General features: G+C 58.2%; 1 protein-coding gene across 3 annotated transcripts in view; it reads right to left on the bottom strand.

Annotated features, from left to right (window-relative positions):
- The window catches only part of LOC126642292 (collagen alpha-1(I) chain-like), a 151390-nt gene that overhangs the window by 75001 nt on the left and 49355 nt on the right, over window positions 1-27034 (bottom strand). The window contains exons 7-65 of one of the 3 annotated variants that reach the window (XM_050319753.1): window positions 26020-26058; window positions 25839-25892; window positions 25416-25469; window positions 24273-24380; window positions 23522-23575; window positions 22970-23023; window positions 22829-22873; window positions 22518-22571; window positions 21925-21969; window positions 21562-21615; window positions 21431-21475; window positions 21106-21159; window positions 20727-20771; window positions 20142-20195; window positions 19458-19502; window positions 18883-18936; window positions 18373-18480; window positions 17109-17162; window positions 16794-16847; window positions 16552-16596; window positions 15955-16008; window positions 15668-15712; window positions 15006-15059; window positions 14209-14262; window positions 13952-14005; window positions 13746-13799; window positions 13324-13377; window positions 13098-13142; window positions 12793-12837; window positions 11830-11937; window positions 11498-11551; window positions 11203-11256; window positions 10960-11013; window positions 10568-10675; window positions 9912-9965; window positions 9505-9612; window positions 9160-9213; window positions 8926-8979; window positions 8656-8709; window positions 8225-8278; window positions 7590-7697; window positions 7372-7425; window positions 7174-7227; window positions 6861-6914; window positions 6458-6511; window positions 6237-6290; window positions 5934-5987; window positions 5221-5274; window positions 4087-4140; window positions 3954-4007; window positions 3752-3805; window positions 3614-3631; window positions 3389-3442; window positions 3170-3232; window positions 2751-2916; window positions 2364-2470; window positions 2049-2129; window positions 1603-1791; window positions 368-1224 (exon numbers count right to left, since the gene is read on the bottom strand). In XM_050319753.1, the coding sequence (XP_050175710.1) occupies window positions 1075-1224; window positions 1603-1791; window positions 2049-2129; window positions 2364-2470; window positions 2751-2916; window positions 3170-3232; window positions 3389-3442; window positions 3614-3631; window positions 3752-3805; window positions 3954-4007; window positions 4087-4140; window positions 5221-5274; window positions 5934-5987; window positions 6237-6290; window positions 6458-6511; window positions 6861-6914; window positions 7174-7227; window positions 7372-7425; window positions 7590-7697; window positions 8225-8278; window positions 8656-8709; window positions 8926-8979; window positions 9160-9213; window positions 9505-9612; window positions 9912-9965; window positions 10568-10675; window positions 10960-11013; window positions 11203-11256; window positions 11498-11551; window positions 11830-11937; window positions 12793-12837; window positions 13098-13142; window positions 13324-13377; window positions 13746-13799; window positions 13952-14005; window positions 14209-14262; window positions 15006-15059; window positions 15668-15712; window positions 15955-16008; window positions 16552-16596; window positions 16794-16847; window positions 17109-17162; window positions 18373-18480; window positions 18883-18936; window positions 19458-19502; window positions 20142-20195; window positions 20727-20771; window positions 21106-21159; window positions 21431-21475; window positions 21562-21615; window positions 21925-21969; window positions 22518-22571; window positions 22829-22873; window positions 22970-23023; window positions 23522-23575; window positions 24273-24380; window positions 25416-25469; window positions 25839-25892; window positions 26020-26058 (3810 nt within the window). In that variant the 3' untranslated portion in view covers window positions 368-1074. Of the gene's footprint in view, window positions 1-367; window positions 1225-1602; window positions 1792-2048; window positions 2130-2363; window positions 2471-2750; window positions 2917-3169; window positions 3233-3388; window positions 3443-3613; window positions 3632-3751; window positions 3806-3953; window positions 4008-4086; window positions 4141-5220; window positions 5275-5820; window positions 5988-6236; window positions 6291-6457; window positions 6512-6860; window positions 6915-7173; window positions 7228-7371; window positions 7426-7589; window positions 7698-8224; window positions 8279-8655; window positions 8710-8925; window positions 8980-9159; window positions 9214-9504; window positions 9613-9911; window positions 9966-10567; window positions 10676-10959; window positions 11014-11202; window positions 11257-11497; window positions 11552-11829; window positions 11938-12792; window positions 12838-13097; window positions 13143-13323; window positions 13378-13745; window positions 13800-13951; window positions 14006-14208; window positions 14263-15005; window positions 15060-15667; window positions 15713-15954; window positions 16009-16551; window positions 16597-16793; window positions 16848-17108; window positions 17163-18372; window positions 18481-18882; window positions 18937-19457; window positions 19503-20141; window positions 20196-20726; window positions 20772-21105; window positions 21160-21430; window positions 21476-21561; window positions 21616-21924; window positions 21970-22517; window positions 22572-22828; window positions 22874-22969; window positions 23024-23521; window positions 23576-24272; window positions 24381-25415; window positions 25470-25838; window positions 25893-26019; window positions 26059-27034 lie in introns of those variants that run through there. The other 2 variants (XM_050319751.1, XM_050319754.1) reach the window with 2 other exon arrangements.

Genomic DNA, 27034 nt, shown 5'->3' with positions numbered 1-27034 from the left:
GCAGGAAAGACCAAAGGGAAGACCAGACTTTCCCTCCAGCTGTGGCTTTGTCGAGGGAACAGGGAGTGCAGAGCTACCCCTGGCACAGTTTGCCCAAGTGCCAGCAGGTGCCCACAAAGGTACCCAGTGCCTGCCAGGGGATTTGTGTATCTCTCCCGGTTTGGGAAGGAAATACAGAGTTACAGGCAAACCACTGCTGTGGGTAGTGAGTGAATTTTGCCTTACAGGTGGAACTGGAGTTATTCATGGTGTGTTTGCTGCTTGAAGTAAGAAAAAATACTGGATAAACCTACAAATGTGCTACTTCTCTTTAAAATATTTCAGAAGTTTCCAGTGAAAAGAAACACACTTTTTGGCAGCCACAGCTCCTGTGGGTTGTGGCCTCCAAGGCCGGAGAGGTGGGGACTGTGCATGTGCAAAAACACAGTGGAAAATGCTGCAAAAATGACCAATTTGTGCAAAAAATATAATAATTAAAAAATGTTTGTTTGTTTGTTTTTTTCCCCACGTTCTGCTTGTTGCCATTTTCTGTCCAGGAGTTGGAATTGAATTTTCCTTTTGCAATCTGCTGCACAAGGTCTGCCTGCAGCATCCAGAGAAGTGCCAGCCCCTTGGCTCTGCCTGCCCCCTGCCCACACCACAGGCTGACTGGGCTTCTCAGACAGGTCCTGGGGAAATGAGGCTCCAAGTTGACCCTGGCAAAGAAAAGCCCCTTTCCTGCCCCTCCTCCCAAGCTGGCTGTAGTTTTGCTCACTGTTTTTCTTTTTTTTCCTTTAAGCAGACAGTTCCCAGCGCTTACAATTATGCAAACCTCCCCCAAGCAGTCATTAAATCAGCACCTTCTCATATATAATATATACATATATAATATATATATATAATTTATAGAGAAACGACTTCTGTAAACAATATTCTTCTATTCCAGAAGGCAGTGTGGTCCGTGGCGGAATGCAGCTACAAACACGGATATCTCGCAGAGAACCTGCAGCTCCGGGGAGGGGGCCACCCCAGCCCCCACAGGATGGCTCTTGGGCGGGGAGGGAACCGGCTGGCTCGGTTTGGGTGGCACCAGTTTCAGCTGAAGCAAACTGGTCCGACTGTGAAACCAAACTGGTGCGAGGCGTCGCCGTTGTGAAACACCGCCAGGTCCCGCAGGGGCAGCAGCGACAGCTCCTCCGTGCTGAACTGGAAGATGGTGTCGGTGATGGAGGACTCGTTGTCCAGCTGAAAGGAGTACAAAGGGGCAGCTGAGGGACACCAAAATCCTCAAGGAGCCTCTCAGAGCACCCGCTGTCCCCTTGCTGGCTCCTTGACAGACGCAGCAGCCCGGTGAATGGAAAGAGTCCATTCCCAGCCCTTCCTGGCTTTTCCAGCGAGTGACCTCCCCCGTGTCCACCTCACCCCCTGCCACATCCCAGCCCGCTCCCAAAAGCCAGGGCAGCTCCTCGGCCCCAGGGATGCTCTCCATGCCCTTCCCACCGGGTGAAGCCTCATCCACCAGCTCTATCCCAAACTTTGGAGGTACAAACACACTCCCAGGGGCTCTGTGAATGTCGGGAGCCTTTTCCAGGCACTGCCAAGGTGCGCCAGGGCCGGGCTTACCAGGCAGCCCTGCAGGCTGGCTGCGTAGCTCTGCTCCCGGGAGTCGGCCAGGAAGCGGATTTCCTTGTCGGGCTGGGGGTGGCCCCGCTCGGGGGCCGGTCTGCAGGAGTAGGACACCTTCTGGGTGGCCAGGCTGCTGTGCAGCCGCAGGAAACGGAGCTGCACCGGGCTGGCCCCCCTGTATTCCAGCTGCAGGGACAACGGGAGAGAAAACCGGGAAGCGGGGGCCGCTTGGAGCGGGCTGTGCTCATTCCCGTCCCAAACTGGGCAGGATTCCGCTGCTGAGGCGCTGCTTTGGAGTTCCTTGCAGGAGGAGGTGTCACACCCCACTGTGCACAGCCAGGGTGGCCTGGGTGCTGCCCAGCACAGCGGGATGGGCACCAGCACAGCCCTGACCCCACGAGAGGAGCTCTGTGTCCCCTGGGCTGTTCCAGCCCGGCACTCACCAGGAAGCCCCCGGGCAGGGTGCTGAACCACTCAAAGGTGCCCTCGGAGGTGTAGGTGCTCAGCCAAGCCTTGATGGGGACCTGTGGGGAGCAGGGACCGTGCCGTGCTGTCCCAGCAGGTGACAGTGGCACTGCCAGCACAAGGAGCCACCATACAACCCACGTACGTGCCCTGTCCCCGCAGCCTGGGCACACACCGTGACCAGGATCCTCCCCCCAAACTCCTGGACACAACACAGTCTCTCTCCAGCCCCACCAGCCCTCCTCCTCACCCACCCCAAGGGGTAACATGGGACCACCAAAGCCACCCCATACCTGGTTGTGGACAGGGGCTATGCAGGTCTCTCCCCCTGCTGTGAAGTTGCAGAAGGCCACCAGCGCGTCCTGGGGGCTGCCCTGGTTGGGGTCGATGTAGTACTGCCCTGCAGGGAGCCAGAGGGGAGCTCCTGGCACCTGGGTTTTGGCACAGGGAGGGTGCCACACAATGCCACCCACCCTAGCTGGTGGCACATCCCCGACTGCCACCTCCATCCAGCCTGGTTGCCAGCCCCTTTCTCCAGGGATGCCCATGAAACCCAACTGGTCTCATCCCCCAAATCCTTATTCCCTCCTCATTGCAAAGAGCTGCCTGTCCCTGCACAGGCTCAGGAGAGCTGGACAGACCCAGAGCCAACGGTGGGGACCCCACATGCCCCCTGGTACCATCAGGCAGGCTGGGGTGTGCCAGCAGCAGCTCCTTGCAGGTGGTTGCTGGGTTGGTTTTGGTGCCATTGGGATGCTCAACGAGGGCTTGGAGCTCCTGGTTCAGGGTGTCCAGCAGAGCCCAGACTGCAGTGTAGTTCAGGTGGTTGGAGGAATAAATGAGGTGCTAAAAGAGGGGGACATATCCAAGGTGACCTTAGCTCCCCTCTCTCCTTTTGGCCAGGAGCATCCTCAGGTGCTGAGGGAAGGGACGGGACGTGCAGGGGACAAGGACAAGCGTGGTGGGAGAGGGATCAACAACATCTGCTTGGTCCTTGTGCACAGGGGACCTCAGAAGCAGCAGGACATGGGACAACATCCCTGTAAACCCCTTCCCTCCGTGGGTGGCACCCACCAAAAGGGGATGGGAAGTCCCTCACCTGCAGCTCCTCCTGGGACAGCACCAGTGCAGGCCCGCTGGGACCAGGGGGGCCGGCGAGACCCTGGGTGACAGTGACAGTGCTGGTGACATTGGCTGCTGCCCATCACGCTGGCAGCTCCTCTGACGCCACCAGCAGGGTGGCATGGCGTGGCAGGACCTCACTGCCAAATTTGGGGCAGCAAGGGACCCAAGTTTCGGTGATGGAGGCTCCACTTACCGGCACTCCTGGCGTGCCCCTGGGGCCCAGCAGTCCCGGGAAGCCCCTCAGCCCCTGCCCAAGGATGAGGTGGAAGAGGGAAGGAAAGCAGGGGGTGGAGCTGCTGCTGTGCTGAGCTGCACCCCGGGGTCCCCACGGGGCCCCCTGCACCCCAAGGGGCAGGAAGGAGGGCAGGGCACCCTGTGACAGGGCTGATCCCGGCTCCAGCCGCTCCCCACTACTTACTTTGGGTCCAGACAAGCCCTGGAAGGAAAGGACAAGGCCCAGCTGAGTGGGAGGCAGGGGGGATCAAAGGCCCATCCCAGAGTAGCCCCTGTGGGGCTGGGAGTGAACCCAAACCTGCCGGGAGGGTGAAGGACTCACCGGTGTCCCAGGAATTCCAGGGTGTCCCCGTGGGCCAGGGGGACCAGTGTCACCCTGCAAAGGCACCAGAGGTGGTCAGGGCACTGCAAGGGGCATCCTTCCAAAACCCAATCCCTTCCCCACAGATTTTGCATGGAAAAATGAGGAATTCGCCCCAAACACTCATGTCAGTCCCTGACATCCCTCTCCATCCTTCCCTTACCTGTTTTCCCTTGGGTCCTGGCCTCCCAGGGACACCATGGGGTCCTGGCTTGCCCTAGGAGACGTGGCAGGATGTCACACAGGGTGACAAGGGACCAGGAGGGGGAAGGAAAAGAGGTAAAACCATCCCCCACCTTGAAGCCATCGTCCCCTTGCTGGCCCAGGTCACCCATGCTGCCCTTCTCACCCTAAAAGAGAGGCAGGGAAAGCTCTGGGGTCAAAGAGAGGGGCAGAATCCCCCCCCAGGACACCAGCCTGGGTGGGGGGCTCTGCCCTGCAGGGTGGGTTTTGGGACCCCTGCTCTGGTTACCCATCAGTGGTGGGCAGTGGAGGGTTTGCTGCCTGCCCTTGGCAGGAGGTACCAGCCTGGGGATGTTTCCCAGAGCCAAACATCTCCTGGCCTCCAACAAGTGGCTGGAAATGGGAAGCTCCCAGTTATGGGAATGCAAAATTTCCCAATGCTGGCTGCAAAAATTTCTGCAAAAAACCCCCACCAAACCAAACAACCCCCCAAACACCCATCCTTTGGGTCCAGAATTAGCTGCACTCTCATTGCTGGGGTGGGAGGCAGTGGGATGGATGATGCTCAGCTGCCAAAATGAAAGTTTATTTTATCCCAGACTAAAACATGTCTCAGGAAAACCTCGGAATTTCCCAGGAAACACTTTCAGGAAATAAAGAAACGTGCTGAAATGTGGTGGGAGCAGGGGACAAACCCCAGCCCAGGCTGCCACAGCCTCCCCTCTGCCAGCACTTCAGGCACTGCCCTTCAGCTTCTCCTGCTGCTCACTGAGCTCCCAACAAATTAAGGCTTTATTGATTCCCAGGGTTTCCTTTTCCTGAGGGATGTGAGCAGCTCCCCAGCACCAGGGACTGTTTGTCACTCTTATTTATGGCTGTGGGGATGAGGGATGGGATGGTGAGGATGTGCTTGGCTTCTCAAGCCGAGGGTGGATCCATCAGCTCAGGAATGGCACAGAGGAGGTTTGTGCTGCATCAGCATCACTGCTGAGAGCAGGGGATTAAAAGACTGATTTAAAAGAGCTAGTGCTGCTCTTGCAACTCCAGGAGGATGGAGAGGCTGGAAAAGGACCTGGCTTGGGAGCAGATCTTAAGATTCCACCTCCCATCAGCTGGGGACATGACGGTCAACCCCCAGAGAAGGATGTTGTAGCCATCAGGATGCAACAAGAGGGGGAATAAATGATGCCATCCAGCAAATGAAACGCTACCCAGGGTTCCCACCGTGGCCAGAACGTGTCACCCACCTTGTGCCCTTTGGGTCCAGGGTCTCCTTTCATGCCCTTCAGCCCTGGGATGCCCTAAAGAGAGGATCATCACCCTGTGGCTGAGCTGCTCCCTGGCAAGGAGGGACCTCACCCCAGCTGAGGCTGCTGCCAGGATTTTAAGAATTTCAGGCATTTTTAGAAAATTTGAGGCATTTTTCTCATCTTTAGAAACTTTGAGGTGTTTTTCTCAGTTTGTCTTTGAGTTTTGCTTATGGTAGGATCCCCCAGCAAATCCCAGCTGGAAAATGCAGTTCAGGTGCCTTGGATCTCCCTGGATTTCTTTGGTGAAGTTGCCAAAGTTGGGATTTTTTATTTTTAAAGGGAGAAAAAAAGGATTTCTAGTAGTTAAAAGAAATATTTGAGTTTGGTTTTTTTTTTATGTTGGCCAATGCTGGTCTCAGCTGGTCCCTCCAGCCAGGGCAGCTCTCTGGGAAGGTGGGCCCAAGTGCTCAGCATCACGAAACTTCCCTGCAAGGGAAGGGTTTGGCCTCCAGAGCCATATACTGGGATTTGCCTGACTGCACACACTCCTGGGGGGAGAATGCAGGAGGAGATGGATGAACCACCCAAAAACCTCACTTGTCTTAAATGGGTCTGCAATTTGGGTGTCCACAGAGCTGGGTCACGCAGTGGTGTCCATGGGGGTCACACAGGGAGCAGCAGCACCCCAAATCCCCCATGCTGATACTCACATAGGGGCCCTGGGGGCCCTGGGGTCCTTGAAGCCCTTTGGCACCTGGGTAGCCCTGAAATACAGAAGTGAGAAGCCCTGGCTGGTGTGCCCAGGGGTGGGGGGTGATGCTGCAGTGCCCCACGAGGGGTTAGGGGTGTTGGAGACCCCCCCATAGAGCTGGGAGGGATGGGGGACACAGAGCCCTCCAGATGCATTGGTTTATCCTCTTCTAATCCAGGGGTTCAGGTGGGAGCCCCCCTGGTTTGGCAGCACCCCCAAAGTGCCAGAGGAGCTCTCACCCTGGGGGGCAAAGCCAACCTACCTTGTGCCCCCGGGGACCCCGTGGGGGCTGGTGGCCCATCTTGCCTCTCTTGCCCTGGGAACAACAGATCAAAGGCTCAGGAGCAATTCCAAAATAATCTGGCCCCCTCACTATCCCTCCAGGGATTTGAGCCCCCAGCAAACCAGGGCTCCTCTGGAAAAATCTCCCCAGAAATCTCCCTGCCTGCTGCCACCCTCCCTGGGGACAACAGTGCCACTTACCCGCCTGCCAGCTTCTCCAGGGACCCCTCCTTGCCCTTCCTGCCCCACATCGCCCTGGGGGAAGAAGAGATGGGAGATGTGGGTCTCCAGCAGCTCGGCCACATCCCAGCCCAGGCCTGCATGGAAGTGGGGACAGAGCTCACCAGGCACTGGGGGAAGGACACCAAGGTCCCCTGAGCCCCCCTCAAGGGCATCTGAGCCAGGGGGGAGGCAGCTCTGGGGGCTGAGCTGGGGAGATCTGCCAGCCCCTCACCCAAAAACCAGCCAAGGCAGCCCAAGGGCATCCTGTGTTTGCCAGGACCCTCCAGCTTCCCTCTGGGTTCTCTCCATGATCCACAATGGGACTGACCAGCTCAGGCTCAGCCACCCCCTGCCAGCCTCAGAGGAGGATTTTTGGGGGTACCTTTTCTCCTTTGTGACCTTTCCATCCTTTAGGACCAGCTTGTCCTGGAGAGCCCTAAAATCCCGAAGGAGAAGGAAAGCCCTCTGTGAGGATGCTGTGCCAGGGATGCCCCTCTCGGCCTCCCTGCCCACCAGCCAGCCCAGGAGGATGCTCCAAGCTGAAATCTTCCCTCTGAGATTTTTGCAGGAGAAAGGTGGGCAGGATGGGGCTGTGGGGAGATGCTGCCCATGTGGGACCTCACCACAGCCAGGAGATCCCAGCAACCCCCTGCCCCTGGCAGGGAGCACCAGCACAGCCCCATCCCACCCCTCACCATTTGTCCTGGTTTCCCCAGCTTGCCTGGCTCCCCTTTTGCACCCACCAGGCCCTAAGAAAGAGAACAAAATTCAACCCAAATCCAAAGAATAAGTTCTTAAGGTTCCTCATGCCAATCCAGGGCAGGTCTGGGCACAGACCTGGGGGGGTGAGCAAAGCTGGAGCAGGGAATGGGGCAGCAGAGGAGCCCACTCACCTCGATGCCACTCAGCCCCGTGGCTCCAGCTTCACCCGGGGGCCCAAGAGAACCCTGAGATCATTTGGGGACAAAAGAGGCATCAGGGAAGGCAGGGGGGAAAGGGCACAGCACCTGCCCTGCCCTGGGAGCTGGGGTTGTTCTCCCCTCTAGTGCTGGAGCTGTGCCAGGGGAATGTCCCCACTGTGGGAATGTCCCCGTGGCACAGGGGGAGTTACCTGCCGGCCTGGCTTCCCCTTGGTGCCCGTCACTCCTCTGGCTCCCTCATGCCCGGTGTATCCCCGGAGCCCGGGGGCACCTGCCAGCCCCCGAGCCCCTGCTGAGCCCTGGGGGGCACAGAAATGGGGGCACTGCTCACCCAGTGACCCCCCGGAGCAGGGTCTGAGCAGCCCCCTCTCTTTGCAGGGAAAACTGGGATGCAAATGGGATTTATCCTGCAGCTGAGCTCAGGGCATTGACAACACATCTGTGGCTCTGTGTGTGCCACCACCATGACCAGAACACCCATCCTGGGGCAGCACAAGCTGTTCCTGGGCACTGGGAGGCTCCAGGGAAGGGGGAAAACAAGAGCCCTGGCCCTGCCTCAGCAGACTCTGACAGTCAAGTGTCACCTGCACGATGGCCACAGCACTTTGGCACGGGTTTAATTGCTGTGTTAAAATTCCTTTAGGGAGCTCTGGCTCTGGGGAACTCGAGGAAATGATGCCTCAGTTACAAAACCACAGCAGGGCAGGAGTCAGAAACCATGGCTGGCACCTGGGCTGGCAGAGACACAGCCCCAGCCCCAGGCTCTGCTGCTGCATCCCAAAATGCCACCAAACCTCTTTGCCAGGGAAGTTTGGCTGGTTCTCACCGCTGGACCGGGCTTGCCACCGTCTCCTTTCACTCCATCATCTCCAGCAAGTCCCTGTGGGGATGTTGGGGGTTTAGGATAAGCCCATCCCCACCATGTCCTTCACCTCTGGGGGTACTTTGAGAATCCTCCCCCCTCACACCACGCTCAGCTGGCCAAGGAAGCAACAGGGACACCTGGGAGGGAACAGATTCCACAGCAGGAATGGGTCTTCCATGAGGCACCCCTGGGTGACAGACTGAAAGGGTCTCATATCTCCACCCCAAACACCAAAGCACCTCCTGGGAGTCCATGCCAAGGCTTAAAAACCCCTCATGACCCAGGCAGGGAGGGGGCAATAAATCCTTTGGCTTTGGTTTGTATTGGAAATGGTGGAGAATTGGGAAAGCCTTTGGCAGCTCCCAGCTCTACATCATCCCAGACATCAGTACCTCTAATCCTGCAGCACCAGCAGGTCCATCCATGCCTCGTGGTCCTGGATCTCCCTGGGGAAGAACGGGAAACAGCTCCATCCCTGGAAAACTCCTTCCTTGCCTTGCTGGCTTTGGATCTCAGGCAGCAAGGCAGGAGTGTCCCATGGCAGGTCCCGTCCAGCCCAGGCCCCAGTCCCACCACATCCACCACCAGCAGAGCTTGGGAAAAGGCCAGGGAAGGGGATTTCACCCAGAGGTGGGGGGTTGGACCTGTCAATCCCACTGTACCTTCTCTCCCTCGGGACCATCGAGCCCAGGAGGACCTCGGAGTCCTGTCCCACCCTGTTCAGGGCACAGAGGAGCCCCGTTGGTTCAGCCCTGCCCAGTGCTCCCAGTCACACACACATCCCCTTCCAGGTCCACGATGGATTTGGAGCCCTGCCCAGTGCTCCCAGTCACACACACATCCCCACACCAGGCCGGTGATGGGCTGAAGGGGAGGAGGGCCACGATCTGACTTACAAACCATCCTCTGGCTCCAGCAGGTCCTGCAGCTCCAGTGACCCCAACCTGGCCCTGGGACACAGGGAGATGAGCTCAGCAGGCTTCCAGCCCGGCAGGGGCTGGAATTTGGCTGGAGGCAGCTTTATCCTGGACAGCCCCACAAGCCCAAACCACCCTTTTGTGCCAACAAGACCCGAGGTTGGGGTCATGCCCGTGAGATACAAAACTCCCTAATTATGGAGATTTGCCAGTTCCTAGGATTCTCTGTGGCTCCTCCCCCACTTGGGGAGGATTTTCCCACCCTGGAGGGTGAGCCCAGCACTCAGCCTGGGTGAGGCAGCCCCAGCCCCCCTCTGTACTTGCCATCAAACCTTCTCGGCCCTTCTCTCCTTTCTGGCCTTTTCCTCCGATTTCCCCCGGGGCAGCTCCTGGCCCAGCCACTCCAGGGAGGCCCCTGGGCCCAGCATCACCCTGCTCAGGGATGGACACAGAGGTGTCACCACGAAGGTGGAAAAGGAATAGCAATTAAATGAGAGTCATCTCTGCATGGAGATAAAGTGTTTCACCCCCCTCTTTGGGTGTCACAGACAGCAGGTCATCCTTGGGGTGCCCAGGAAAGGTCTGAGCCCTGCATTTCCAGGGATCCTCAGCCACGGGGACACCCCTGTCCTGCTCTGTCCCCACAGTGGCACGTGGATCAGCAGAGGGTGAGCAGGTTGTGGGTGTTCCCAGGTGCTGGGAGGAGGGACAGATTTAGGGACACTCCTCACCTTCTGTCCCCGTGCTCCTGGCTCTCCTGGGTCTCCAACGTCACCGGTGTCACCCTGCCCACAGGGGAACACCCACATCAGATGCAGTGGCTGATGTGGTCATGCCCATGAGACATGAAACCCTAATTAAGGAGATCTGACAATTCCTAGGGTTTTCTGCAGCTCCCAGAGCCCAAAGCTTTCCACTGGGGGTGAGCCCTTTCCTGCTGGGACACTGGGTGCCCGGTGGGTGAGGCAGCAAACCTTCTTGGCACTTCTCTCCTTTATGGCCCCATCCCAGGGCAGGCTAAAACCTGAGCTCTGACTTCCATGGGCTTCTCCACCCTCCTCTGGTCAGGATTTTGGTGCTGGATAGGGCATGGCCTCACAGCTTTGCTGGATCTCAGGGAAAGGTTCTTCCCCCAGAGGGTGGTTGGCACTGAACAGGCTCCCCAGGGCAGTGGGCACAGTTCCAAGGCTGCCAGAGCTCCAGGAGGGTTTGGACAACGCTCTGAGGGACAGAGTGGGATTGTTGGGGTGTCTGTGCAGGGCCAGGAGGTTGGACTGGATGATCCTTGTGGGACCCTTCCAGCTCAGGATAGTCTGTGGTTCTGTGATTCCATGGCAGGGGACCCCAGCAGGGATCAGTGACCTCATGGGGACAGTCCCACACTCACCTCCTTCCCCTGCTTCCCAGGCCGCCCTGGAGGCCCCACTGGTCCCTCATCCCCTGGCTCCCCAGGGCTCCCTCTGACACCTGGAGCTCCGTGGGTTCCTGCCTCTCCCTGCACAGGATGAAGACAACCAGGGTTATTCTTGGCTGCCTTTTCCAGCTGAGCCTGGCTCTGCCCTCCATCATTTTGCACTGCACTGGGAAAAGCCCAGTTTTCCTTGTTCCAGGCACCAAGCTTTGAGGGGAACACCCTGCTATTCCCAGCAACACCAATCCCCAGGCATGAGGAATCTGGGGGGGCATTACAAACAGCCCCCCATGGATTCAGGTGCATCAGCAGGGCCAGGGGAGCCCAGCACCACCCCAGCATCACCCCCAGCACCCGTGGGAACCCACCTGCTCTCCCTTGGGCCCAGGCTGACCCTCCATTCCCGGTGGTCCTGGTGGTCCCTGGGGAGGAAAGACACAGCCCAGCCCTGGCACAGCTCATTTACCCCTCACCAACACAGACCCAGCTTTAACCCTCTGGCTTAGCTGAGGATCAGCAGCCTCCTCCCATCATTTCCCCATCCCTGGAGTGGGAAGGCAGAGGCTGGAGCAGCCCAGTGAGGGGAGGACACGGTTCTCCAGCTGCTGTACCTGCTCACCATCCAGCCCACGGACACCAGCGTCCCCAGGATCTCCCACATCACCCTGGAGAGGACACAGGCATCAGGAGAGCCGTGGAGTTCTCCACACAGCTGCCCTGCAGACCCTGCTGTGCAGGAGGGCTCGCAAGGCTCCTCTCCCACCTTGCACCAGGGGTGTAAACCCCCACCCCACTGGGCAAAACCAGGGGCCAGACTGGGAGGGGTGCCCTGGGGAGGTCAGCAGAACAAGCCCAAGGCTCTCTTGGGGTCCAGCAAGGGGGACCAACCCCCTCCTCTGTCCTCACCTTCTCTCCTCTCATCCCTGAAGGCCCTTCACGTCCACTTGGACCTTCCCGACCCTGTGAACAAACAAACCCCCATCAGCAGCAATTTGTCCCAGCTCAGGAGGCCTTTCCAGCTCCTGAGCTGGGCCTGGGATGCCCTGGCACACACCATGTGCCCATGGCAGAAGCCACACAGCAGCTCCCCAAGCCCCTTGGAGCAGCTTCCCTTTTCCTTCCCTTCCCGCAGGTTCTTCAGGGAGCTCCCCCAAAGTGCTGCACCAGCACAATCCCTGCACCCTGTCCTGAGCCAGGGGGTGTGCTGGGTGTGGATGGGGAGCTCCAGCTGCACTCACCGGGTACCCAGGCAGGCCAGCAGCACCGGCTGCTCCAGGAGCCCCTGTTTCTCCAGCCAAGCCAGGCTTCCCGGGAATGCCATCCGGCCCCCGCACGCCAGGAACACCCTGCAAGGCCAGAAGGGCACGTGGGCACCCTGAGAGGCAGCTCTGGCTGCAGCTCCAGGGAGGACAAAGCCAGTGGGAGCCCCGTGGCTGATGCAGTTGGGCCACCACGGGGTCTGCAAGGTACCACCTGCTCCTGGTGTGTCCTGGGGCCTCTCACCTTCGTGGTCTGGGGTTCAACCAGGCCAAGTGCTGGGTCCTGCACTGTGGCCACAACAACCCCCAGCAGAGTTGGGGGACAGGACCAGGCAGGGAGGGACCTGGGGGCTCTGACTGAAGCAGCTGAACATGAGCCAGGGGTGCCCAGGTGGCCAAGAGGGCCAATGGATCCTGGCCTGGCTCAGGAACAGAGTGGCAGCAGCAGCAGGGAGGTGATTCTGCCCCTGTGCTGGGCACTGGGGAGGCCACACCTCGAGTGCTGTGCCCAGTTCTGGCCCCTCAGCTCAGGAAGGACATGGAGGGGCTGCAGCAGGTCCAGAGAAGGGCAATGAGAGTGCTCAGCCATTGGAATGGGCTGCCCAGGGAGGGGGTGGAGTTCCCATCCCTGGAGGGGTTTGAGCAGAGCCTGGATGTGGCATCAGTGCCATGGGCTGGGTGACAAGGGGGGGTTGGGTCACAGGTTGGACTCGATGGTCTCAGAGGTCTTTTCCAACCTGGTTGATTCTGGGATTCTGTGATTACTGCAGTTTTAGGAGGGCACTGCTGTCCCTGTGCCCAACTTGTCACCAGCCAGCCACCCACACCGAGTTTGGGTCATTCTCTGCCCCACAACCAGCCCAGAGATAAAAATGTCCCCACAGTGGGCACCCATCTTTTCATCCCATCGGACACCAACTCTCAGCACAGCTCTCCACTTACAGGCAGCCCTGGGAGCCCTCGAGGACCTGGGTCACCAGTTCTGCCCTGAAACAAGAAGGATGCCCAGCAAGGGGGGCTCAGACCACCCCCATGTGCTGGGACCACCTCAGCGGTGTCCGTGCAGCATCAGGACAGGACCCAGCCAGCAAGGAGTGGGAGCAGGTCCTGCCTGCTCACACAGAGGGGGCTGGGATGGATCCATGCTGCTGACACTCCCTCCAGGCAGCACATGGGATGTGCTGCAGGGTCACAGGGACCACGCAGAGGGAGTGGAGCAGCCCCACAGCGAGCACGGGGAGCCCCACCTGGGAGCCGGGAGCACCACGTGGACCAGGGGGACCTGGCAGGGCCTGGGGGACAAGAACATCATCAAAGAACATCTGAGCCCCTCTCCCCAGTTTAGCCCCTTGATGCTGGTGAGATTGGCAAAAATCTCCCACAGCAAAGATTTCCCATTTTCCCCGTTCCCAGCCTGGTTTGCTGGGAGCGTCTCCAGGGGGTTGGAGGTGCCCAGAAGAGCAGCAAACTCACCTTGGGACCAGCTTTTCCTGGAAATCCTGGGGCACCTTGGGCTCCCCTTTCTCCCTGTTAGGAGGCAAGAAAGATTGCCTTTCCCCTGCGTGTTTTAATGCAATAATCTCTTTAAAAAAAACCCCAACAAAACAAAACAAACAAACAAAGAAAACCCAAACAAAAACACAAAACAAAGCAAAACAAAACAAACAAAAAATAAAAAATGTCTTAGAACAACCCACACGAGTCTGGGCAGAAGAAGGGCTGGAGAACCCACCCAATGTGGGAGCCACCTCCAGCTGTTGTCCAGCCACAGATGGAGACTGGGGGCACCACCCAGACCCAGCCACTGGGTTCAACAGCCCCAAAAATGCTTCCAAAGCCTGCATTCCCAGCCCACTGCATCCCCCCAAGTGCTGTGCTGGGTGTGCCATCCCTACCTTGTCTCCCCTGCGCCCCGGCCTTCCACGGTCACCAGCAGGTCCTGGATAGCCCTGGGGAGAGCAGGGTGTTAGGAGGCATCCCGGGCCACCAGGCACCTCCATGGGTTTGGGAGAAGGTGGTTGGATGGTGAGTGTGCAGCTGGAAGCTGCTCCAGCCTCCCCCCAGTGCAGCCACCCCCTCCCCAGGCAGGTCTATCCCTTACGTAGGTGCCCACAGGTCCTTGTGGTCCCTCCAAGCCAGGCTTCCCAGGCAGGCCCTGCCAGGGAAAATGAGGGAATTAGTGAACCCCTACAATCCCAGGATGCAGTCAGGCATCTCCCCTTCCTTGGGGAGCCCTTGGTGTGAGCACATAGGATCATCCCCAGGTCAGCCAAGAGCCTCTCAGGGCTGTTCACCCCCATCGCTGCTCCAACCAGCCCCCAGCACACTCCTGGTCACCCCCAAAGCCCCAGATCTCACCTTTGGGCCCAGGGAACCCGGGTCTCCATCAGGTCCAGGCTTTCCTGGAGAGCCCTTTGGAATTATTTAGGGAGGAGATGTCAGTCAAAACGCTGAGAGGAGACAAACCCCCCCAGTGCTGCCCCCGTGCTCATGGTCAGGTGTCAGCTGGTGCAAACAGGGACACTGGGGACAAACTCAGCCACTGTGGCCCACCCTGGTGGCTCCTGCACAGCAGCCCCCCCATGGCTGGCAGGGTTGTCACCAGGGAAGGTGACAAAATATCCTGAGCTGGAAGGGTCCCACAAGGGCCACCAGTTGAACCCCTGGCCCTGCACAGACACCCCAACAATGCCACCCTGTCCCTCAGAGCGTTGTCCAAACCCTCCTGGAGCTCTGGCAGCCTTGGGGCTGTGCCCACTGCCCTGGGGAGCCTGTTCAGTGCCAACCACCCTCTTCCTGAACCTGCACCATCCACTCCCACTGGGATCTCCTCCCAGGACCCAGGAGCAGGTACTATTCATCCACCCAGAGGGGGAGGGTTTCCACAAGCTGCCAATCCCCCATGGACATCCTGCCAGGCTTAGGGAAGCTGCAAAATCCCTGGAGGAAACTAATTTCTGGGGGGAAAATGATTCTCCTTTTCCCTGGTCCTAGCTTTCCTGCAACTGAGGCTTTTTAATGTCTCTCAACAGGAAGGCAAGATCAGGTCCTACAGATGCCCTGATCTGTTGCTGACTCCCAAGGAAAGCCCCATATCCCCTATCAGCAGAAAACACAGAGTTCATGCAAGAGGAACATTTTTTTTTCTTCCTTACTATTGATCCAGGAGGTCCAAGGTGCCCACGGCCTCCTGGCAAACCAGCAAACCCCTGGAGGAGAGGGCAGCAGGTGAGCAATGGAGGGAAGGCAGGAGCAGGAGGATGGAGAGACCCTGCCCTGGGTCTGAGCCCAACTCAAAGCACAGAAGGGCTTGGCCTGGTGAAGGCAGCACTGGGGCTCTCCCTTAAAATCCAGCTCTTGGGTTTCCCCTGGAAGCCCCACAGCTGTGTGTGGACACACACAACATGCACCCCACATGCACCCAGACATGCTCTGCGGTGCTCAGGGGCCTCTCTGACCCAGGGCAGGCCAGTTTTCATCTCCTGCTTTGAGGGCAGCACCAGATTTTTTATATATATTTTTTTTAAATTATTTTTGAATTTCAGAGCGAAGATAAATAGGTGAAATCCCACAGGAGGGAAAATTTGCCACCAGCCCAGGACTTGCTGCTGGATCTGCTCAGGGCAGCGGTGCCAGGGATAGGAAATCACAGTGCCCTGTTCCAAGTCCTTCCCCCTTCAGCAGGATTCTCAAAGGAGCACCCTCTGGCTGGTACCACTCCACCCAGCACCCATCCCAGGGACAGGTTTTTGAGGGACATTCCCAAGGGGAGAGAGCTGAGCAGAGGGGAGGAAGGACAGAAACCAGCTCTACTCACCGGTGATCCCCTCCTGCCCGGGCTGCCCACGATCCCTGGGTGACCCTGCAGGCCAAGGCAGGTGAGGATGATGAGGATGGGGAGGCAGGAACAGCCTCTCCCAGTCCCACGTCACGGCAGGGGCCAACACGGTGCCAGGGCCATCACCCACATGGCCGTGGGGATTGGGGGCTCGGGAAGTCCCCCCATGGGAAGTTCCCCCTTTTTTGGGGCTCAGTTCCTCCTCTGGATCCAACCCAGCCTCCCAACCCTCTCCCAGAGCCAAGTACAGAGTGTAGGATGGGAACCTGTGTACCAGGCTTTCCTTCTGCTCCTTCTGCTCCCGGGACACCCCTCGAGCCCTGCAAGGAGAGTCTCGTCTCAGCAGAGCAGAGCCCGGTGCCAGGGCGAGCCCCACCGCGGGCTCATCCAGCCCCAGAGCCTCCCTCTGGAGTTCAGAGGTGGAAAGCCAGCAGTGCCACTGCCTGGTGTGTGTATTGAGCTCATCCCAGGCAGCTCCTGCAGCTCCTCCCCGCTCCATCCCACCTTTGGAAACAACACCAGTGTGGGAGGAAACGCGTTCCCACCGGGAACACCTCGGCTGTGCTTTACCCACCCCCCACCTCCTGCCCCAGCTATTTATTCCTGGCTCCTCCACCAAACACGACTCTGCCTAACCCAGCTTTCTCAAGAAGTTGTTATTTCCTGGAATTTTCCGTGCTCAGCGTTGAGGGAAGTTGTGCAGTGGGGCAGGTGGTTCGTCAAAACACTCCGTGCAACGTGAGCTGCTCATCCCCAGCTTATCCTGTGCAAATTCCCAAGCAGGGCCTGACCCTCTGATCTGGCCCCATCCCAGGCAGCTGCTCCCCCTGCCAGCACAGGAATGTGGGATATCTGCTACTCACAGGCAGTCCTGGGACACCGACCAGCCCACGCTGACCCACACGGCCCTGGAAAACATCAGGCATGACAAAAACATCCCTCTGCCAGAGGTAAAGCTGCATTTTTGGAGGTAAATCTGGTCCCTGATGGTGGCCCAGCCCCAGCACATCCCAAGCCAAGCAGAAGGTCTCCAGGGTTGTTTCAATCTCCCACAGCCAAAGATGCTCCAAGATCCAGCCACAAGTACCAACACCCCGATAGTTACCCGGGTTCCCCGGGCTCCTGGGCTTCCCTTGGGGCCATCAGGTCCTTGGCCTCCCTAAAATCCACACAAATGGAAGCACAGACATTTTAGGCAACTCTGCAGGTCTCCCCCAGCCCCTCCACCCTGAGGGGGCTCCTCCAGCCCCTGCCCTGGAGGCAGGTCAGTGGTGGGGGCCAAGAGGCTGGGGACTCTCCCCAGGGGGGCACTGGGATGGTGCTCCAGGTGCTGGATCCCTTGCAGGGCAGCCACATCCCTGTTGTCCATGCAAGGATGGAGGCAGCCCATGGGAAACCAGGAGCAAACTGCAGTGCTCACCTTGGGTCCCTCGCTGCTGTTCAGCCCTGCTGGGCCTATCTGGCCTTCCTCCCCCTGCCAGGAGAGAGAGGAGAGGAGTCAGCCAGGAAAAACACACCCTCTGGTCCTGCTGGCTCCCCCCCAGCCACCATCCTGCTGCTGGGGCAGGGGGAAGACACGGGGAGTGGGATCAGAGGTGACATCAGTGAGTGGCAGTGGGAGCTGGGGCACCAGGCAAGCTCTGGGGTGGGAATGGGGACTTCCCCCCTTCTCCAGGTTATAAAAATGGGAAGGAAGAGAAAGCTCAATAGTTGGACAACACAGTGGGATATTTTTGTTTCCTGCTGATCCAATTTAAGGTGATTCAAAGGACCGATTGCCAAGTTCCTGCTCCATCCAAACCCAGTTCCTCCAGACCGACTCCATGTGCTGGCAGCACTGCCTGGGTGGGTGGACAAGGCAGGGGATGAGTCCTGCTGAGTCTCCAGCTCCTGGGGAGGTGGGAGGGTTCATTTCTCATCCTGAAGAGCAAATGTGAGAGTAGATCCAGGCAGGCATCATCCCAAAATCCCCCTTGGAAGGGGAAGGGTATCACCCACAGGGGGATGCTGGAAAGGTGGGTGGGAAGATACAACCCCCCTTCTCCTCTTCCTGTGAAGCTGGAAACAACTAGAGATAACCTGCCAGCCTGGCCTCAGCTCCCAGGGAGGAATATTGATCTGGAGATGGGTTCATCCACCCTGACAGCTCCCTCAGAGCACAGACTGCAGGAAAAAAACATTCCAAGGGTCTTTTGGAGCTGCCAGCACAGGCTCCAGGAGGCAGAGCCTGGCAGGAGTCAAAGAGGAGCATCAACCTGTGAGCCTTCTGCTCTCAAAACCACTGGGAAGGTGCTGACCTGGAGCAGGGACTCTGAGGGATCCCTGACCAGCTGCTCAGGCAGAGGCAGCTCCAGAAGGCTGGGAATCCCCTTCCCGAAGCTGCCCTCACATTGCTGAACTCACCAGTGAATTTTGGGATGGGAGCCCAGCCAGAGGGGTCTGGAGCAGCCCTGTTTGGGTGCTGGGGGCACCTGCAGCCCCAGGGTTTTGGGCAAAGCTGCCTGTGGCTGAGCAGGGGCCAGCAGTGCCCGAGCAGTGCCGGGGATGTCACTAGAGGGGTCCCTTAGGAGGGACCCTGTAAACCTCCTGTGCCATCCCTGTGCCTCAGGGCTGTCCCCTGCCCACAGTGGGCACACACACACACATCCCACCCCACAACACCCCAGACAGGCCCTGGCACTCACGTCTGGGCCCCGGGGCCCCGCTGCCCCTCGGGGGCCGGGAAAGCCCTGCAAGCCACCCTGGCCCCGGGTCCCTGGGGGGCCTTTTGCTCCTTGTGCTCCACGTGGACCCTTGGAAGAACAAAACACAGTGTCACAGCAGCAGGGACAGCCAGTGGCCCAGGGCTCCCAGCAGGAATTCCCCTGGAGAGCCCATCCCCTGGCTCTCCACACCCCCAGCCTTGGGCACGGGGCTGCTCTGGGTGAACACCCCATGACCCTCCCTCCACGAGCACCCCCAGGGTGCCAACAGTGGGGAAATGCAGCATTTTTAAGCAGCCAAAGTGAGACAGAGCAGGGCAGGATGGATCAGAGGCAGCAGCGTGGTGGGATCAAGCAGAGAATGAGCTGCCCAGCCCTCATGGTCCCTGTTACATCCCCTGGGTCCTCAACATCCCACCAGCTGGGACACAGCACATCTGAATAACCAGAGAGGAAGCAGCTGGAGGCACCAGAAGCTTGGGAATGTGGTACCTTGTCTCCTTTGGCCCCCAGGTCTCCCTTGGCTCCTCCTGGACCTCGGCAGCCCTGCGAGAGCAGCAGCAGTGGAGGGTGCACTGAGAAAACCCTGCTGTGCCCCTCCCTGCAACCAAAGCAAGCTGTGACCTGATTCTGGCAGCAAATAAAGAGAGTTTTGCCCCTGTTTCAACCAGGATTTTCCTCCTGATGGGCCTTTCAGAGCTGGGGGCAGGTGCTTGCTCCTTGTGGTGGGGAGGCTCCAGGGCTTCTGGGTTCAATCCCTACCCTTAGTGCCAGTCCCAGCACCCCTGCAGCAGCTGGTGGTGGCACCCCTGACACCACCAGAGCACCTTGTCCTCATTGCTGTGCTCCTCAACTCAGGCTGAAGCAATTCCCTCTTCCCTTGTGCCTCCCCAGGGCAGGTGACACCTTGGGACACACTGAAAGCTCCTCTTATCACAGCAAGGGCAGCTCTGCCTTTCCAAACAACTGCACCTGCCACCCATCTGAACACCAAGCTGGCGCTTTGGGCTGCTCTAAGCCAGCTCTCCTGCATCCCAAGCAGGGATCCCGTGGATGCCATCACTCACCCGCTCTCCTTGGGTGCCTCTGGGACCCGGCAGGCCAATAAACCCCTTCAGAGCAAGACACAAAATGCAAGTGAAAAAAAACAAACAACCCAAAACACCAAGGGAGGTATCACTGTCACTCGTGGAGGAGACCCTCCCACAGCACAGGGGTGGGATGATCTGATGAACGGCAGGCACCAGCTTAGCTGCTGCTGCCAGAGTGCACAAACCCTCCCAGGTTGCCTCCAGTAGGAGGATGAGATCCCTGTTGGCCTCTAAAACACACCACCCACATCCCCAGTTTCCAGTCCTGTGAGTTGGGCTCTCAGGACATGAGGAACAGGGACACTGCAGGCCTGGCAGGGCAAGGTCAGGCTGCCCCTCAAATCCTCATCCTTTGGAAAGGGCAGCTCAGCACTCAAACCCTTGGCACAAAGGAAGGGATGGGCAGGGCTGGGCCATCTCTGCTGATAAATCCATAGGGGGAAAAAAAATTCAAAATTAAAAATCGAGGTCTCTGCAGAGCAGCAGAGTCAGAGGAATGTTGGCAATGACACAGGGATGTGGCTGTCACCTCCACCAGCCCTTGTGCCACAAGCACGGGGGGAAGCTGGGGAAACAGGGCATTCCCTGCAGGGCTTTGGGGGACTGTGAAGAGGGGGATGAGAGCACCCCACATCCAACCACCCACCCCCACGGACTTACCCCAGGGCCCTCCAGTCCGGGCTGTCCCCTCCCCCCAGGGGCACCATCTGCTCCCTGCAAGAAGAACCCTGGAATCACAGCATATCCTGAGCTGGAGGGACCCACAAGGACCACCCAGTCCAGCTCCTGGCCCTGCACAGACACCCCAGCAATCCCACCCTGTCCCTCAGAGCGTTGTCCAAACCCTCCTGGCGCTCTGGCAGCCTTGGGGCTGTGCCCACTGCCCTGGGGAGCCTGTTCAGTGCCAACCACCCTCTGGGGGAAGAACCTTTCCCTGAGATCCACCCTGAGCCTGCCCTGACACAGCTCCAGCCATTCCCTGGGGGCTGTCCATGGTCACACAGAGAGGAAGGCTGACATCACCTCTGGGCAGGGAGCATCCACTCCCACCACATCCCCTCCCCAGGGTGAGCAGGGACCTCCAGATGGCATTTGCAAGGTCTGCTGAAAGTTTTGCCCCCTCTCCCCTCCAAATCAGGGGCAGGGACCCCTCACCCCATCCCTCAGGTCCCTCTGGGGAAAGCCCTCAAGTTTGGGCTTCATCCCCCACCCCAGGGGCAAAGGGGACCAGCAAGAAGCTCTTACGGTGTCTCCTTTGGGACCACTGGATCCCTCCATCCCAGCTGGACCCTGGGGAAGAGCAAAGGCAGCAGGATGTTTGGGAGAAGAGGGATGCTGCTCACTGTCCTGCTCTATGGATGAGACCCCACCCCTGCCCAGTGCCCCCCAGGAGCTGCCTCTCACCCCCAGGGACCCCTCACCCCCTGTGCCCCCACATCCTGCCCATGGCACACAGCCCTTCCCTCCCTCCCACCCCCAGGGGGCCATGAGGATCCCTGGGATCAAGGACTTCATGTCCACTTGCAAAGAACATGGAGGGCAAATCCCAGCAGCTCCTTCATCCCTCAGCAAGAGCACGGGGAGGGGGGGAGGAAACATCCACCCCAGGACATCACCCACTCACCTGGGAGCCCCTGGGGCCGGGGGGGCCACGTCTGCCCTGCAGTCCCTGTGGCCCCTGAAAGGCAGTGAGGGCTGTTGGAACCACATCCCTGCAGGCACCAGGGGGTGAAAGCTCTCCTGGGCACTCCCAGCTGCTGAGGAGCTCCAGTGCCAGCCAGCACAGCCACGGCAGGGGGGACACAAAGGATTCCCACCCCTGCCCCAGCCTCTCTGTGGGGTTTTGGAGGGGGCTTGGGATCACAGCCCAGCTGGAGGAGACTTGGAACACCCTCCCATCCCAGGACACCCCATCCCTGTGAGATCCCCTCACCCCTGGGTGCACCCACCTTGGGGCCCCGTGGGCCAGGCAGGCCAGGAGGGCCCATCTCCCCCTGTGGAGAGAGCAGGGAAGGGATGGGGTGAGAGCAGGGACTGGGAAAATCCGAATGGCAAAGGGTGGGAACCGGGGCAGACCCACCTGAGAGCCATTGACACCTCTGCATCCGATGGATCCCGGCTGGCCCCGCTCCCCCTGCAAGGACAGACCCTGCTCAGCCCTCCCACCACGCAGCAGGGGATGGGATGGGACCCCCAGGGCATCTCCCCCGGCAGCAGAGGCAGCCCTGGGCTCTTGGAGATACTGGAGGGCTTTACTGGGGTCATTTGTAATTCTTCCCCCCATTAGCAGGAGGATTTTAATGAAATGCATCATTTTTAGATTAAAACTCAGCACAAGGGATGAACTGGGCAGGACTCGGTGGTCCCACCTGCCCACGGTGGTCCCGCCCAGCTCCATCACCTGTGTTTTGGCCACTGTTTGTACCCAAAATCTGTGACTTACCACAGGGCCAGCAGGGCCTGGGGGACCCACTGAGCCTCCTTCTCCCTGGAACAGCAGAGGAGAGATGCCATTTTTGCTCTGATTCTCTCTCATTCATCCCAAATTCCCCCTTTCCTTCACATCAAGCATCAGCTACTTGATGCCCCCTCAGCCAGGCCCACTCCCTTCCTCTTGGAAGGTGCTTCCATTCACCACCAAACCACTTCAGTTTTCCTTTGAAATCCTCTGCAAGGCCAGTCCTGGGCTGGGATGCTCCCAAAGACAGGGCTGGGAGCAGCATGGAAAACCCAGGTGCTGCCAGCCCGGGATTCACCTCAGCTGAAGGTGGTCACCTCCAATAAACCACTGACACAAACCTAAAATAAACCACTCAAATAAACCCTGCTAAGGGTCATTTCTCTCCACTCCCAGCCAGGGGAGAACAGGAGAACAGGCTGGGATTCAAACCTCCAGGTGGGAGAGAGAGGGGAGGCTCCTGCCCACAACGTGCCTGGTTGCAAATCCCAAATCCTCCCTTCCTCAGACCCGTCTTCCCAGTGGGATCACCAGGCTCCTGCACCCCTTGGGGACAGAGAGGATGTCAAACCACTCACCTCTGGCCCTGCAGGGCCCTGGAAGCCCATCACACCCTTCAGACCCAGCACCCCCTGGGAGAGAAGCCGGGAGTGGGGTCAGTGAAGTGGCCACCCTGAAGTGGCAGCTGCCTCTGTCCCATCCCTTGCAGGAGGGTCAGGAAAACACAGGGATTGTGAAAGCCTTGCTCAAAGCCAGGAGAACATGGCCTGGAGCCAGGGATGGAGCTTGGGGACATCACAGAGAGGCAAAGGGGGCAAACCAGGAAAGGGGATGGAGGGAAGGAGGAATCCTGGCACAGCAGGGAGCAGGACACTCTCTGTTCACTCACCTGGAGTCCAGCAGGACCTGGCAGGCCATTTTCTCCCTTCACCCCCTGGAAAAGGCAAGAGCAGCCTGAGCAATGGAGGAGAGCACGAGCTGGGGCTGCAGGGAAGGAGAAACCCCCTGGGGCATGGACAGACCCCCTCACCTTCACTCCCTTCTCTCCTTTCTCCCCAGCCGGCCCAGGGTCACCCAGGAAACCCTGAAATGGGAAGAACAAGGATGTGTGAGCTCCAGATGCATCATCAGGAGCTTAAGTTGGTGGGGGTCAGGGGGATGGGGACCCCCCAAGTGCTGAATGAGGCCCCACAGGAGCAAAGCCTGGGTGCTGGTCCCTCATCCTGTGTCCCAAGCTATTGTTGCACCACAGCACCCCCAGCAGTGACACAGAGGTGTCCCAGCACCCACAGGGCTCTCCACAGGCAGGAGAGTACAAAGAAAATATATAATATAAGATAATATATCAAATTATATAGATATGATAACATAGATATGATATCCCAGGGGATAAACCACGTGGGGCTGCTGTTTCAAAAAGAAGAAGTGAGGTTTCCAAAGCCCTGGCACGATCAGACTTCACAGGAGCCCAAAAATCTCCTGGGCAGCCCTAAAAGTTTTAGCCTTAAAAGGACTAAGTGGGGATTGGGGTTGGCACTGCACCGTGCCCATGGCACCACGGGGCAAACAAGAGCCCACTTACCTCCTCTCCCTTCTCTCCAGCCACCCCTCGGTCGCCCTGGAAGCCCTGCAGCCCCTGGGGAGAGGGAGGAAGGAGCAGAGCAGGCACTGAGGGGTTGCCCAGCACCTCCCACCCCTGTCCAAACCCCTCCTCAGTGCCCAGCACCTGCTGAGAGCCCCAAAACCCTCAGCACAGTCCTCTAAAACCCCCCTGAGAAAGCTCCCAAGCCCTGGTGTGCTGCCTGTATTCCCCAGGGTCTGGAAAAGGGCAGGGACCATCACAGCACCAAAGAATTGAATGTCATCTCTCTCTCTCACAGTTGCTCTCACTTCTTTCTCCACCTCCAAGTTTGGAGCCCTCAAGGGCTCGGAGCAGCCTGATCTAGTGGAAGATGTCCCTGCCCATGAAAGAGGGCTGGAATGAGATGATTTTTAAGGTCCCATCCAAGCCAAACCATTCCATGATTCCAAGTTATTTTCAAAGGTTCAGCTGCAGCAGCCCAGCCCTCGTGCCTGGACCCACCCCAAGCCAGGAGCTGCAGCATTCCAGTTATCCCAGCACCTTAATGCACATCTGGGATGTTCCACAGCCCTTTTTTTTTGGGAAACATGAGCCTCAACCCTAATCCAGGACTGCCTGGTTTGTGGGCTTAGGAGGGATACTCTAAAGGAGGCAAGAGAACACCAGGAGCAGCATTAGAAGTTTCTTGGCTCCTGCCCAGGGCTTGGGGCTCCAGTTCCCCCCATCCTGGCCATGCCCTGCCCATCCTCACCTGCTCCCCTGGCAGCCCCCAGGGCCCAGGTTTGCCATCCAGGCCAGGGGTGCCATCTGAGCCAGGGTAACCCACACGCCCTGGCAAGCCCTGGAGCCCGGGTTCACCCTGGGGAGAAAAAAAGCCAAGCATGGAAAATTAAAAAAAAAAATCCACATCATTATGAAACCAGTGAATGAAACCCTGAGCTCTGCCTGCCTCTGGGTTTTGCCAGGACATGGGCAGGGCTGGCAGGGCAAAGCTTGATGAATGCAGGTGCTGCAAGTGTCTGGCACGTGGATCTGTCCAGGTTCTCCACCAACACAGTGGGATAAGTCCCAACCAGTGACTGTACCACATGGAAGGCAGGGAAGCAGCAATGCAGTAAGAGAAGGTCAAATTAAAACCTTCTGCATCAGCTGCTTGGCTCCAAGCCATTCCTGATGCTTTCCCACGTGCAGGATCCTCTGGATTGGGCATCACCAGCTGAAGCTTAGGGGCAGCTTTTACTTCACCCCTTAGCTCCCTGAAAATCCTGAATTCAGGCAAGTTAAAGAGCAGTCTGGACCGAAGAGAGGACATTTCCCTTCAGCTTGCTGTGATTGTTTGAATTTCTTAAAAATTCTGGATCGTTTTGTCAAGTCCAGTAGCTGGAGTTTGTTTTAGTTGAAAAAGTCAGAGTTTGAAGGAAGGGCAGAAAGATGCAGCTGCCATAGTGAAGAATTTGGTTGCAAAACTACCCAAGCTGTTTTGGGGAGATTTGCTTTCCCACCTCCCACCCTGAAGGGTCTCATCCTGCCCTGTGCTCGCTCATGACCACGCACACAGGGGCACCCAGCCCAAAAACCAGCATTTTCACCTCCTTCCACTTCTAATCCAAACTTCAAGGAGTATTTTCAAACTTTCAGGGAGCATTTATTGCATTTTGAAGATCTGCAAGAAATGCAAGCCCCTCTGGCTCTGGTGGGCTCCAGCAGATGTAAACCAGAGTGGGGGCAAACCCAACCCACCCCTTCCCAAACTGGCCCCAAACCTGTTATGTTCTCCCTCACCCAGGGCTGATCCAAGAGGGGCAGGGCTCCCTGAAGATCCCAGCACAGCCCCAAGCACACACTCAACCCCTCCAAACTGGGCTCTCCCCCTGGCCAAGCCCCCCACACTCACCGTGTACCCCCGCTGGCCCTTCTGCCCTGGCTCTCCTGGGGCTCCCCGGGGTCCCTGTGGACAAACAGGGATGGAATCAACCACCCTGTCCCTTTATCCCCCCCGTCCTGCCCCGTGCCAAGTGCTGCCCGGGACTCCCAGAGGAGGGTGAGGGCAGGAACCTGATGCCCTGGGGCGAGGCAGCCAGCACTGCTCAGCTGGCACAGACGGAGGGGCTGGGGCTGCCAGCGAAACCCAGCGAGCTGGGTATCAAACATTCCCGCGGGAAGCAGGCAAGGAAACCATTAAGGCTGCTTTGAAACCCGATCCCAAAGCCCTTAATTGCAGCCCAGGGCTTGGGGACATCGACCCTACGAGTGTCCCCACCCAGCCGGGGTGGCAGCGGGGCCAAACAGCTCCGGGCCACTGAGGTTTCTTACTTACAGGTGCTCCCGTTTTCCCTGGATGTCCTGGGGGCCCAGGGGCACCGGGTTTTCTCTGGATTGAAATGGAAAAAAAAAAAAACAAAACATGGGTGAGACAGATCAAGTGCCTGGAGCAAGGAAATCTCAGCAGCCAAGCCAAGGAAAAACAAGCCACAAAAAAAGTCACCAGTGATACTCACCGGCCAGCCCGCCTGCAGAAGTTGGTAAAATGATGATTGCTGGAAAGGAAAATGGGGGGGGGGGAAAGGAAAATGGGGGAAAAAAAGGCAAAATGTTAACAAAAAAAAAATCCAAATTTCTTTTTTTTTTTTTTTTTTTTTTTTGCTGGCTTCAAAGTCCTTTCCCTTGCCTTGGAAAGACACAGCAATGAACCAACTCCTCTAATTCTCTTATTTATTTTGTCCCATGTTCAAGCAAGTCACAGGAGAAGGTTTAATCTGATTTGTAGGAAAATAGGAATTCCTGCTTTCATCAGCACATGAAGACAGAAGAGGGCCCACTTCTTGTGAGGTTTGGGGTAATTCAGCTACCTGGGTGTAGTTAGCCCAGGCTGGACTAAACCAGCTGTTCTGACACTGCAGTTTGCCCCAGGTGAGGAATCTCATCCAGCCTCGTGGAAAACCTGGAGGAGGAGCTGCCCAGGCAGTTCTATCGGGCAGGTTTTCCCCTCACTGCTCCCAGCAGCCAAATCTTTCCTGCACCTCCAGTTCCTTGGGAGACCAGATGACCACAAAGAAGGAAAGAGCCACCCAAGAGCCCCAGGGTGGATTAATCCCATCCCAACCACAGCTAATCCCATCCTATCTCAAAGGTCTGAAAGCCTCACGGTGCAGCCTCCTCTCTGGACACTTCCAAGCTGGTTTGCCCATGTTTTGGGGGATGGCCAGGAAACCAAATGTCTCTCTCCAGCTACCAGCCATCCTCCTCGCTCCCAGCAGCGCTCAGGAGGCAAAATCCCACCTTTCCTCCTCCTCCTCCTTCCCACAGTGAGCCCAGACACACGGTCCAGGCAGCTCCTCCCAATCCTGACTGGCATCAAAGGCTAGGAAAGCCCCTCCTTGTCCATCACCCCAATCCCAGGCAGCAGGAGGGGTCCCTACGTGCTTCCCAGCACCTGGAAACCCCCTCCTGCCCCCTGCTCCAACAATCTGGCCTCCAACAGCAGAGGAGAGAGAAGGGGAAAAAGCCAAGAAG

This window comes from Myiozetetes cayanensis, unplaced genomic scaffold, assembly GCF_022539395.1.
Source record: "Myiozetetes cayanensis isolate MyiCay16 unplaced genomic scaffold, myiCay2020 scf23, whole genome shotgun sequence".
In the NCBI taxonomy this organism is placed as follows: domain Eukaryota; kingdom Metazoa; phylum Chordata; class Aves; order Passeriformes; family Tyrannidae; genus Myiozetetes; species Myiozetetes cayanensis.
The sequence above is the reverse complement of the archived record's forward strand: the minus strand, read 5'-3'. Positions and strand labels throughout refer to the sequence as shown.